The following is a 12318-nucleotide window of genomic DNA, read 5'->3' as shown; positions in this document are numbered from 1 at the left end:
TACCGTTGCCCGAAATGATTGGTCTACCAGAATGGGCTGCTTTGTAGATTTTGGGTAGGACATAGAAACGTCCTAGTGCCAGATCGACCTGGATAAGATGGGGTCCAATTTTGGGATTGATAGAATCTTTTGTTTTAATCATAGAGATTTGTTTACTTCCTTAGAAATTTCTGAAATGGGGTCCTCTGTGAGTTTACAGTAGTGAAGAGGATAATTAAATTGTTTTAAGGACTCCTCCTCTTTATAGATTTTAATGTCCATAACAACAGTGGCAGTCTTTTTCAGCTGTTTGACGATAACGCTGACGCAATTTGGCGATGACCTGCTCTCATTTTTGTGATATCGTTGCGGATATCTGGACTAGGAGCGTGGTTTTTCACGTCCCCACGTCAAAAGCAGTGTTCTTTGATGAAATAGATTTTTTACAGTAACAGGTTGACGAAATCCTAATGATACCCGTTACATATAGAGGTCAGATGTATCAGCGATCATCTTTATGAACATTGTATCTTCTCTGACGTAAGTGGAGTCTTTGAGGATTTGTTGTGCCACAAACAGAGGACACCCTGCAGAAACAATGTCCGTGTCGCCAGTTGGTCGTTTAAAACTGCTACTTCGGCCGTCGGGCTTAATTGAATCTGTAATGCTGCGTTTACCGGTCTCTTGATCAAGCAGAGTCATTGTTACCTACAAAGAAGTTGGGGAAACAATTAAACTTTCCATTTCAAATTAAGAGCATTGTGGTATACATATATTTTATAAACTGTATAATTATGGCTTAATTAACTAACTGCGACATGTTGCCATAATTATACAGTTTAAAAAAAATATTCAATATTCAATTGTTTCAATGAAAGTTACCGTTAGATGGTTCACCGGACTTACAATTTCATATTTTTGCAAAATATATTCGTTTACCTTTTGGTTGAAGGGCCATTGTAGAAGAGCATCATAATCTCCTTTCATGACCACAAAGAAGAGGGACACATGAGTCCCCTTCCCCATCCCGTCCCCATTCAAATATATCCTTGCACACATTTTGTAGCCATACTGACTGGTGTAGAACGGCTGGCTGTACAAGGATACTACTTTTCCACTATCTGCTTCTTGCTTCCGTCGACGTATTCCGGAGATTTTCCACAGTAACACACCGTCGTAACTAGCGGTTTCCAGGAGTTGATATCTTAAATCTTGGTCCGAAAGTTTCAAGTAAATATCCATTTCCCTTTCAAACTTGGTCAGCTGAACTTGGGCTAAAATGTTACGAATATAATCAAACACAGTTAGGTTTTATGTTGTTCAACATACTTCCACACACCACTGCCACAGCCCAAAAAATAGAAAATTACAAACTTTTATTTTTCACTTAAGATATAAGCTTTAAAATAGTAACATATAAAAATATTATTAATGGACGTTTCACTAAAAAATTAAAATACATACTTGGTAATTTGGAAGCTGGAAGGGATGTAAATAGCTGTCGAAGTTCTCTAACGTCATTTTTATCAGCAGTAGTTTTCATTTTTTCTTCCAACATTTCAAACTTATCTACATCTCCTGAAAAGTGTTTCTGTAAATGTATTAAATGACAATATCAAGTTAATTAGTATTTGAAATTTGTTAACATCAAACAACATGACATTTAAATCTTTGTATCTCGTTTAAGCCCAAGACCCTGGGTTGAAAAGCAAACATCTTAACAACCAGTACAACCTACAGTTACACTTATGTCCCTTACATATTATTTTTCTGGCACTTACATAATTATATTTTTATATCCCAGTATGCATGTAAGCACAAACTCGTAACTACAAGGGGAAAAGTGAAGAATAAACCAATCACAACTTACGATATATGCGGAAAAAATGAATACTGTATTACTAATTTGCATATCCTAAGTCTATTCAATTTTATTATGGGTGTGTGTGTGTGTGTGTGTGGTGGGTGCTCTGGTGAACCCATACCAACCGATGACACACCTGTGAAGACACACCTGTTTAGCGATGACATGCTCGCAAGCGATGACGTCGCCAGTTCTCAAAATAGCTTTAAACAGTGAGAGCTCCCTCTATATACCACCTGGTGAAATATCTGAGCTTTTCCTCAAAAGTCACCGTTAGTTAGGAATTTTTTCAAGTTCATAGACACACGTTGTGTGTTGTAAAAATAAGCAGCGATATCTTGTGACATACTCGTACTCAGTTATGCAATGGCCTACACAATGTTAGGGCTGTTGCTAAACATCCCTTGCTTACTCACAGATATAGCATTACACACATTTTTAACATAAAAAAACGAAGATTAACTATGTCACCACTTGTAAGGTATGTTTTCAATGTCATCGGTTTTAGCTCCTTCACATGTATGTGGGTGTGTGTGTGTGTGTGTGTGTGTGTGGGTGTGTGTGTAGGTGTGTGTGTGGGTGTGTGTTTGTGTGTGTGGACTACCATGAATAAACCACAAAGTCCGAAGGTACTCCAGTGGCTCTTTTTAATGGTGAAAGCAGTACAATGGTATACAAATTAATAATGAATGTTAATGAGTGCAATGGGAAGAATATTTTCATAAGTTGAATGGAACAGTCAATCTTTCAGCGAATAAAAATAATTATTGTTTCCATTGCACGAATACAAAACATTCATTATTCCTTTTATAACACATCTAAAATAGATATTTGCCATTTGATATTTTGTGAAAAATAATTTAGGCCTACATTTCTTCCAAAAATTAACTCGTAATTAACTACATTTCTTCGTAATAGAATAGTCGATATTCCTTCACGAAATGCACACATTGTATTATAGGAGGAGACGTGCAATGGATCTAATTTTTCATGAGTAACGAAATGGTGTAAATAGCCAATATCACGTGATACGAAATCTACCATTCAAATGACAAGGATCTATTTAGGTCGTGTTATAAAAGACAATCCTCTACTCTTTCCAAAAAGTGTACTGTGTAGAATTCATAAGATTAATACTCAAGATTTTCAAAAAAAGAAAATGATAATTGCCTACCTTGAATTCACATCCATAACGTTGATATTTACAGTTTTTTTCTTGTTGAGGGCAGTCTTCATGCAGATGTTTTTCAGTCATGTCTTTTGGAATCGTTTTTAATCCGCAGTCATTTGGACATGAAGCAGGTAATTTTTGGCAGGATTTTTTATGATCCTAAAATAAGAGAATTAAATCTTATTTTAAATGTAGTAGATCATTATATTTTGATGTATGTTTATATTTTTAAAATATAATATTTATTTCCAAGCTTCATGTATAAATTAATTTATGTTGGACTGCTAACCTCAATATCAGAATGTGGAATGGCCAATTTGCAAAACTGACATCCAACCACTCGGTGTTCACACTCAGTTTGTAGATGTTTCTTAAAGTCCTTTCTCATTAGCTTTGTAGCACATCCTCTTGCATGATGTAAACAAGTGACAGGTGAAACTGGACAACTTTCCAAGTGCTGAAGTTCTTTCAGTGAAAACGTCTCGACACATCCATGGTCCTTGTTAGGGCAGTATATCACTGCCTTCAATATTTGTCTACGAGCATAGTGATCAGGAGCGAGGTCGTCTTTGTTGAACTCTTCATTACAATTCGGACACGCTGATTTTCCTGAATCGCTAAATCGTAACAAAAATATTTATTACCATTAGGGATAATAGAATCCACATACTGTTGGTATTTCATGATACCAAAAAAAAAAAAAAAAAAAAAAAAAACCGTATCCATTTGCAAGGAAATATTAGGCATATGTATAGTTACGCTGACGTACCGTAACGCCCATAATGAGCTCTCGGGGGCGCAGCCGGGCCTCCACTCGAGGAGACCCCGGAGGGGCCCCGGACCCTCCTCTACTACTTAGTACCTTACCTAGCCTTCAGTGGCGTAACGCATGTGCTTTCTCGGGCCCTGTCCCAGTCCAAATGGGCTCAAAACAGGCCAGGGGGCCCCTAATACTACCCATCATTCTTCTAAAACTCTTCGGCAATGGGCCTTCGATAAATTTTCTATAATTAAATAAATAAATACACCAAAATCCCACAAACACACTCTTTGGCAGAGTTATTAGGAGGGGGTCCTCTTCCTACGACCCACATTTTACATGGAGCTTTGATCAGTTATGTAGTGCCTGTGTGTTTGTTGGGGAAACGCCCAGTTCCGAGCCGATATGCACCCTGGATAGTCCACGGGGCCCCTCTTACTAGCACTCTAATGCGAGGCTTTAAAAAAAGTTGTGGGGCCCCGGCCGGCCGGCTACATCCCTACCCACACTAGAATCTGCGCCCCACCATACTTTTAAACATGGCAATGGTTACCTATCACAGTAAGCCAATTATTAAATATGTAATGACATTCAAATCAAAACAATGTATATAGGCCTAATTTCGGATTTTCGATTGGACCATAAAAAACGATGTTCATTTTATAGAGATTGGCCTTATGTTTCAGAGCAGCATATTTTGCGGTATCGGAGTGACACTTTATTAAAACAAATAAATCGGTTATTTATTAGACGAATCGAAAAATGATCCAGAAGTCGTAGGATACAATTATTATAGAGAAAGTAAATATCTGTCCGTCTCTGAATTTTTGTATAGTGCTAATATCTATGCCCCCTCGGGGGCATATGCACATTGAAAACGTACACATCTATAAAATGTACATAATTGAACATCTCACAGTTATTATTGTGCATGGAAAGAACAATAAAATAATGTTCTTTATACATTATATAAAATAGCAGTCATAGTTCGAGTCTCCCTGATGTCAAATTAGTTATTTTTTTAGAACTTCATAATTTTCTCATTATGATTTCATTTTTGTTTTCGCGTATTTTTTACGTTAAACTATATGAATGAATTGTGTGTGTGGGTGCGTGTGTATTTTCAACATCGCTTCTCATTATGGCAATGTGGAACAGCCCTATGATTTGTTTAAGTCTAGTTTTTATTTAGTTTTTTATCATTTCACATTTCAAAAGAAAAATTTCCTACACTGGTTTTAACACCGCATAGAGACTTTTTGTGTTTTGCATTTTATATTTAAAACCATTAATAATTAATATCAAATCGGCTTGGTAATAAAGGTATCGGTATTGATCAATCTTGAACTGCACAGTGATGTTCTCTAGCTATAGGCCTACCTCTTTGTTCTATTTCGTCGACCTTCCTTGCAGACAATCTGTGGCCCTATTAAACGCAGTCTCAACGCCAAAATAATAGGGGATGGATCGTATGTACTGTCGCACTTTGTAATAATCGTCGGACTTTGTAATACCATGTCGCAACTTTGTAACACATCTGTCACACTCTGTAATAACCTGTCGCACTTTGTAATAGCTGTTGTCGCACTTTGTAATAATCAAGCTGTCGCACTTTTTGATAGCTGCCTGTCATACTTTATAATACGCAAAGCTGTCGCACTTTGTAATAAAGTCTGTCGCACTTTGTAATAACTTGTTTCATTCAACTATTTTATAACTTTTAATGGATATAAAAAAACATATTGTAGAATGTTGCATATTATGGATGACTAATACTACAAGGTCAAGGTCATATACAAGTTTTACTAATAATTTGTATTATAATTTTCTAACTCGGTGACTTACTACGTTACGTCGTACGTAATGCCAAATCAACAAATGTGAGATTTTCTTTTCTTGTACGCGTGGATGATACTACAAGGTCAAGGTAATAAACAAGTTTTACTTTTACAGTTTAATTAGAATTCGAATTTTAAAATTCGGTGGCTTACTGCGTTGTATTTAGTCCCAAATAAACGTACGTTGTGAGAGTTTTTTTTTATGCGCCTGGAGTAACGTTGTTGTTGTTGTTGTCGTTGTCGTCGTCGTCGTCGTCGTCGTCGTCGTTTATTGCGCTCGTGCATGGTACTACGAGGTCATGGTCATGTACAAGTTTTACAAATACTTGTGATAATAATTTTAAAACTCGGTGGCTTACTGCGTTGTATTTAGTCCCAAATAAACGTATATTGTGACATTTTTTTTATTGCGCTGTGTATGGTACTACGAGGTCAAGGTCATAATAAAGTTTTACAAATACTTGTGTTTATAATTTTAAAACTCGGTGGCTTACTGCGTTGTATTTAGTCCCAAATAAACGTATATTGTGAGTTTTTTTTATTGCAATTGTATTCCGCAATTTTTTTCTGCCTTTGAAACAGACACCCTCTTCAAATCGTCATAGATCTCCCAGGGGTGAAATTGGGGAGGAGGCACATGGCTTGGCAAGTAAGCAGGAAGAAAGTTAGTATCGATTGCTTGATGTTTTTGAGAATGCTTAGCGAGAAATTTATTTTTGCAATTTGCAACAGCAAAGTAATCGCCCGTGTCGACTCCAGGCACATCAATTATCATGTTCTTTTTGGTATTGTTTGTTAAACGTTTGACTTGTTTGTGCTACTTTCCAAGGTCCACCCGTTGGGGATAACGAACTTTGTTTTCGATCTCATTAATTTTGGCTTTCCTAATTTCTCTTAATAAGGTTACGAATTTTCTTTCTCATGGTATCGTCTCCCGTTTCATATGCTAATTGCCTTTCGTAAAAAAGATCCCTAATATGGCCTGTCATCCATGACTTATCATTACAGTGGATCTTAATTATTTTAGATGGGAAATATACTTGGATTGCATCATTCATAAATTTTTAAAACGTATCGGCTTTTAATTGAATGTTAACTGCATCAAAAATATCGGACCATGTCTGGGTTTGTATCCAACGCCCAAACTCATTGAGCTTGGAATCCGTAATGGGTTGGATAGTTTTAATAACCATTCTGTTAATAGGGATCCTCACCTTTGTTTGCAATGATATAACACAATGATCACTGCGACCCATAACGGATAAATAATGTGGCCCAAGATACAATTCAGACATGTTGGTAACAACAAGTTCAAGTATAACTTGTTCTCTCGTAATTGGGGAATTAATGATCTGCTTTAAACCAGTGCCTAGAAGTAGTGACCTAGTGTCCGTGCGGTTAAAATCACCAATAATCATGAGTCCAGCTTGTTTCTTATGAGTATTGAAAAAGTCAATGCTACCTGTAAGATGATCAATATACAAATCACGGATTAGCGAGTCCGGTGGTATATACAGCTGCTACGATCAAGTACGGGACAGCTCGTTTAAATTTCGGATGAGACAACATAATTCATAAGATTTCAAAGTCAGCTGGAACGACGATGTCTTTCATAACTTCGGCCTTAAATGTTATCCTTAACATAGATTATGACACCTCCGCCTCGTTTGTGCTGTCTACACATTTTGAATGAGTTAAAAGAGTTAACATTATACAATTCAGGTGCCGTTTGTGGGGTTATCCACGATTCCGTTATAACAGCTATGTCGATATTGTAATTATTAAGAAGCAAATCCAGTTCATCAAATTTGTTCAGAATTGAACATGCGTTAGTGGCAACAATTTTAGGAAGAAAGATAGATTTCGTTTCCTATTATGTATGTGAGATTTGGTTATTTTTACTTCAACAAGTGTTGATTGCCTGTTAGTAAAATTGTATCTCGCCGTCTTTCGTGTTGTAATCCTAACAGGTATTAACCTTCGTTTATATTTGCCTGCACGACACCCTCTAGGTTTGGTACGAGCGATATTTAATTCATTAGCAATTAAGAAAAATTATTTACCTGGTTTCGGATAACAACTCCTTTTATTCACAAACGGTACCTGTCTCGAAAAGCACATTATTTCACTGATCACTGCAGCACGGGAGCACCGTCGAATTAAGAGGTAGTGACGCTAAAAATATTCTCGCACGGCATACGAATTCCGTATGCAAATGAGTTGTTGGCGGAGCTCAGCCTCTCGGTGTGACGAAAGAATTCTTTTCCTATAGGCAGATCGGGGCTAGCTAACGGACTTCAAACAAATAGATAGAACAAATCGTTGGAAAGTACCAAAATTCAAAATACAACAACAAACACCGTCGTAACAGCGACTAATTAGACTCAAGCAGTAAAAATGAAACAAACACAATAAACACAATAAAAAGGAGAAATGGTGGTACAATACATCACGTCATCACTGCAACTCCCAATGTTATTTGCCTACTCTCCACCGTCCACTAATTAATTACTTTCGTAAAACAAGCTTAATGAGGACCCGTAGAAAGCTACTTCAAATTCAATATTAAACTCTCATAAACAAAACAAACGGAACGTTTAATAGGAATAGGCCTATTCTAGACCTATTTTAAAGACTCCGAACAGATTTGGATGTAGGCCTACGTTGAGACAGGAGGCCGCCGAGGCCTCCTCCTACTAAGCCGTAGTATTTTCCATACAAAACATTATTAGTATTTAACAAACTTTCACACACTGTAAAATCCAACGAACCAAAATCTGATTTAAAATTCGTATCACTTTATATGTGTTTTACAGGGTGCGCAAGTAGGAATGGAAAAACACATGGAAGGTAGTGTTAACCAGCACCTTGATATGCTAATACTGGTCATTGCACAAACGAATTTGAAATTCTCTGAATCATTTCAATTAGGCCTACAAATTAGCAGGGGTGGCGCCAGCGGGGGTGCCTCCCCGTCGGGAGAGCTTCCCCCTCCCCCCGTCGGGGAGAAAAAGCACAATTCGTCAGGGAGAAAACAATATTATATGTATTTTTTACATATTAGTAGACTCTAAAATCGATTAAATAAGCCTTTAAAACCCCTAAATTGTCGAAATTTTCGGGGGCTTCTTCCCCAGGACCACTTTTTGAGCCTTTTAATCCAAGCCCACTTTGCTTTCGTTGGGGAAATCTGACACCTCGTCGGGGGCACCGCCCACCCCCGTCGGGCAAATCCTGGCGCCACCCCTGGTAATTATGGTATCAGTGTTGTCTCTTTCAGGCACATTTGACCTGGGTGTGAGGGTCGATTCACTATTTTTCATTGGCAGTCAGCTTGTTGCAACAAGCCATACAGGAAAAGTAGGAGTTTGGCATGCTTAACCCGCAGTTGGCAGGTAAACAATCTGGTTTAATCAGGTCACATTGTCATTATATGACCTCATGTAGTTGTCACTGTTTTTTTTTTATTGCACATCAGTCATGTGATTCAATTTACCTAAAGTTAGATTGTGGGTTTCCTCATACAAAACAAAATATAAAAGAAAGAATATGCTATACTTTTCAACATCGAAGAAAATGTATGCATGTGAATGCCGTCTTGGGAGAGGGTACCCTCCTCTTATAAACATTGCGGTGTCTTAGATGCAAAATGGTGCTCTATTTTTCAATATTTGGGAATAAAATTATAATTTCATAGCTATTTTTAAAACTCGGATATGACATTGACCTTGTAGTATGCACGTGCGCAGCAAGAGTACATCATTGTTGCATAACAAACGCTGACTCTGACGCTGACTTAAAGATTTTAAAATGACTTTTAAAATTATCACAAGTATTTGTAAAAACTTGTATATGACTTTCACCTCGTAGTACCATACACGAGCGCAATAAAAAAATTCTCACAATATATGTTTATTTGGGACTAAATACAACGCAGTAAGTCACCGAGTGTTAAAATTATAATCACAAGTATTTGTAAAACTTGTATATGACCTTGACCTCGTAGTATCATACACGATCGCAATAAAAAAAAATTCTCACAATATACGTTAATTTGGGAACTAAATACAACGCAGTATGCCACCGAGTTTTAAAATTATAATCACAAGTATTTGTAAAACTTGTATATGACCTTGACTATGACCTTGACCTCGTAGTACCATATACAATTGCAATAAAAAAAAAACTCACAATATACGTTTATTTGGGACTAAATACAACGCAGTAAGCCACCGAGTTTCAAATTATAATCACACAAGTATTTGTAAAACTTGTATATGACCTTGACCTCGTAGTACCATACACGAGCGCAATAAAAAAAAATCTCACATTATACTTTTATTTGGGACTAAATACAACGCAGTAAGCCTCCGAGTTTTAAAACTCTTATTCTAATCAAAAGTAAAACTTGTCTATGACCTTGATCTTGTAGTATCATTTACGCGCACAAGAAAAGAAAATCTCACATTTTGTTGATTTGGTGTTACGTACGACGTAACGCAGTGTCACCTAGTTGGAAAATTATACAAACTATTAGTAAAACTTGTATATGACCTTGACCTTGTCTTATTAGTCATCCATAATATGCAACATTCTACAATGTGTTGTATGTGTTATATCCATAAAAGTTATAACATAGTTGAATGAAACAAGTTATTACAAAGTGCGACAGACTTTATTACAAAGTGCGACAGCTTTGCGTATTACAAAGTGTGACGGGCAGCTATTATAAAGTGCGACTGCTTGATTATTACAAAGTGCGACAACAGTTATTACAAAGTGCGACAGGTTATTACAAAGTGTGACAGATTTGTTACAAGTTGCGACAGTACAATGTACAATCGTACTTACTTATGTATCTGGTTCAAAATACACGTGCAACAAAACCGGCATCCGCAAGGGACTTGCATTGCTTGTCGAAGGGCAAGGTTACAAGTACCACATGTGAGATCCTTTAATATACTATTTTTTTCGAGAAATGTAACTTCGCATCCCTGAACAGGGCTCTTGGTTAATAATCCTAAACTCTTGGATACAGATCCAGGTCTGATTTTTCGGACTGCCCGTCCAGCATAGTCATGTTGATCAATCTTCTAATTATGAGCTCAGTATCTTGAAGTCCACCATTTATATACCCTCGCAACCAGTTATTACCAGGTATGAATAAATAAGTAATTCATGCCAAGTCAACCGTTCACTTTAATAGTCATTATATGACGCAATTAGTCCTCCCGTGCGACAGTACAGTACAACGTACAATCATACTTACTTATGTATCTGGTTCCAAATACACGTGCAACAAAACCGGCATCCGCAAGGGACTTGCATTGCTTGTCGAAGGGCAAGGTTACCACATGTGAGATCCTCTAATATACTATTTTTTTTCGAGAAATGTAACTTCGCGTCCCTGAACAGGCCTCTTGGGTAATAATCCTAAACTTAAATCCGTCTTGAATACAGAGGCCAGGTCTGATTTTTGGACTGCCCGTCCAGCATAGTCATGTTGATCAATCTTCTAATTATGAGCTCAGTATCTTGTCCACCATTTATATACCCTAGGAACAAGTTATTACCAGGTATGAATAAGTAAGTAATTCATGCCAAGTCAACCGTTCACTTTAATAGTCATATTTTGTATGACGCAATTAGTCCTCAAGTGCGCTTGTTTATTTTTATTGAAGGAGATACAGCGACCTTATCGCTTATCTTTAAAATCCAATTAAACAGTCAGCCAGCGCCTATTAAAACACAAATTACTACTAACTTACTAAACAAAGTTTACAAGGTATATAAAAAAAAATAGTTCAATTGCGGTAATAAATGCAGAAATGGAAAAGATTGAATTGTCAATAAATAAATACAACTAATCTGATTTTATTATTAGGAAAAATATACATTATTACTTTGAAAAACGAGGCAATCGGACTTTTGAACGTTATTACTTGGTCGATGATGCAAAGGCCAAAGGTCATTGGTAATATCGACTATTCGTAAAGCGGACGTTTGCTGGGTTTTTACCCGTAATATTCCAAATAATTTATGAAAACCAGACTAGTGAGACTACTTTGCTGCTGTTGTTAGCATTGTTGGAGTACGTTGTTTCCAGCCAGAGGATGATGATAACGGTGGTACAACAACACTGCCTTAGCCCTGGCCTTAGATGCCTACATTACATAATCGTATCCTTGTAATCCAAGTGGACTTTACCGTTAGGCAGGTTAATTTACCGTCAATCTAGTGAAGTTAAGTCGCCAATGATAGGTGACCCAAGCCTTTATCTAGACATAATTGGCTGGTTCTAGGTAAGTGGATGTATCTAGATATAAGTTCGACGTGAACCAGATTGTCATGCTTTTCTGAAAAAAGGACAAGAAGTCTTTTTTTTTTTTGGTTGTTTGCTTTTTTTAAACTAATCATTCGAGCAGAGAACACTGGCATTTATACATAACCCTGGGAAGAGGCAGACAATTGATGATTGCCTTGGACACAACCATTGACCAGTGTCATACTGTACTTGACCTCAAATCCTTGAATAAAAATGTATGAAAGCTTTATTCCCTTCAATTCTATTAAGTTCCTGAACGAGAAGCAGGTAGTAATTGATAAGAATAGACTTAGATCAATGGAAAAAAACAGACCTCAGTTTGTTGGTTTTAATTAGCGCTTTTAAGTAAGAGATAAAAAAAATAATTATACAACATTTGCT

At 36.9% G+C, this 12318-nt stretch overlaps 1 protein-coding gene across 1 annotated transcript; it reads right to left on the bottom strand.

Annotated features, from left to right (window-relative positions):
- Window positions 1-406: 406 nt before the first annotated feature.
- LOC117101320 (TNF receptor-associated factor 3-like) lies at window positions 407-4108 on the bottom strand. Its single transcript, XM_033241287.1, has 6 exons — window positions 4062-4108; window positions 3304-3631; window positions 3018-3173; window positions 1444-1570; window positions 919-1253; window positions 407-687 (listed from the first exon to the last, which is right to left on the bottom strand). The coding sequence occupies exons 1-6, from the start codon at window positions 4106-4108 to the stop codon at window positions 460-462; spliced, it is 1221 nt and encodes a 406-aa protein (XP_033097178.1). The 3' UTR covers window positions 407-459.
- Window positions 4109-12318: the final 8210 nt, after the last annotated feature.

The sequence above is a fragment of the Anneissia japonica genome, unplaced genomic scaffold (assembly GCF_011630105.1).
Source record: "Anneissia japonica isolate Jap-2015-1 unplaced genomic scaffold, ASM1163010v1 scaffold3709_len703521_cov189, whole genome shotgun sequence".
NCBI classification, from domain to species: domain Eukaryota; kingdom Metazoa; phylum Echinodermata; class Crinoidea; order Comatulida; family Comatulidae; genus Anneissia; species Anneissia japonica.
Note: the sequence above shows the minus strand (reverse complement) of the source record. Positions and strands in the feature narration are given on the sequence as shown.

Bases quoted from the DNA above. Each gene is read 5' to 3' on its own strand.
- LOC117101320 (XM_033241287.1), bottom strand. From the start codon at position 4,108: ATGTGGGTCGTAGGAAGAGGACCCCCTCCTAATAACTCTGCCAAAGA. The intron at 1,571-3,017 runs GTAGGCAATTAT...ATACATTTACAG, and splicing joins GTTATGGATGTGAATTCAAG to AAACACTTTTCAGGAGATGT. The intron at 688-918 runs GTAAACGAATAT...ACTTCTTTGTAG, and splicing joins AATGGCCCTTCAACCAAAAG to GTAACAATGACTCTGCTTGA.